Source organism: Ceratina calcarata, unplaced genomic scaffold (genome assembly GCF_001652005.2).
Source record: "Ceratina calcarata isolate Rehan_Ccalc_2016 unplaced genomic scaffold, ASM165200v1 scaffold5821, whole genome shotgun sequence".
NCBI classification, from domain to species: Eukaryota; Metazoa; Arthropoda; class Insecta; order Hymenoptera; family Apidae; genus Ceratina; species Ceratina calcarata.
The window spans coordinates 1-867 of record NW_017177043.1 but is presented as its reverse complement, the minus strand read 5'-3'; the positions used below and the strand labels follow the sequence as shown (position 1 = coordinate 867).

The following is an 867-nucleotide window of genomic DNA, read 5'->3' as shown; positions in this document are numbered from 1 at the left end:
TATCAGTCTAAAACCTAATCAAACTTTAACACTTTCCTATAATTTTATATGTAAATTTAAGCCGCATGTTTCGTGTATTATTTCTTTGTTGCTTCATTTGCGAAAGAATTCAGTTCTCACCTTAGTATTCTCGATCTCGAGAGCGATTATTTTATTCTTATTTTCGTAAACATCCAAAGAAGCCGAACACGATTTTGTATTGGCAGTCACTCGCATTAACTTCGTCGCTAATCGTTTTATTTTATCTTCCTGCCGGTTAGCAAGCTTTTTTAAGTTATGCGCCTCCTCGAGTAATCGTAAATATTTGTCCTCTAACTCGCAACGATCGAGTTTGCCCACGATGTGTCGTTCCCTGGGATCTTCGATCATTTTTAAAATGCAAATTACTATCAATTACAACAAAGCTTTCCAATACCTACTACGCGATTCTTATAGAGTTTCTCGTGCCAAAGACAAATCTAAAAGCATAAATGTCCTAACGAAATAATAACGGTGTGTGTAAAAATGCATGATTTTGGAGAAAATTAGGGATTACATAAAAACTGAGAATGCGAAAGAGTTCATTTTTAATCAACAGATAGCGGAGACTTTCCACAGTGTATCTCTATAAGAATCTCATAATGGATATTGCAAAAAATGAAAAAAGTATTTTTTAGATTGAGTCTTGTGTACATGCTATACTTAATGAAGAGGAACAAGTAACAGATACAGACCTATGCTACTACGGCAAGTATCCGCGTAAGAACCTTCCTTCACCGGTAAAATGTCTCGATTTGGATCGTCTGCCATGATTTTAGAATTCTATTAAACTACCTATAAATTATTCAAAATTCCTACATTTAGAATGACAAGGAAACTTGTGGATTA

General features: G+C 34.5%; 1 protein-coding gene across 1 annotated transcript; it reads right to left on the bottom strand.

Moving 5' to 3' along the window:
- Window positions 1–35: 35 nt before the first annotated feature.
- LOC108629708 (uncharacterized) lies at window positions 36–852 on the bottom strand. The gene is made up of 2 exons (XM_018032540.2): window positions 714–852; window positions 36–359 (listed from the first exon to the last, which is right to left on the bottom strand). Exons 1-2 carry the CDS (start codon window positions 787–789, stop codon window positions 94–96), a joined length of 342 nt encoding a protein of 113 aa, XP_017888029.2. The 5' UTR covers window positions 790–852; the 3' UTR covers window positions 36–93.
- Between the last annotated feature and the right edge of the window lie 15 nt (window positions 853–867).

What these genes read in the sequence shown, in the direction of transcription:
- LOC108629708 (XM_018032540.2), bottom strand. Translation starts at nt 789, where the DNA reads ATGGCAGACGATCCAAATCGAGACATTTTACCGGTGAAGGAAGGTTCT. An exon ending in TACTTGCCGTAGTAGCATAG is followed by an intron (nt 360 to 713) that starts GTCTGTATCTGT and finishes AAATGATCGAAG; the next exon opens with ATCCCAGGGAACGACACATC.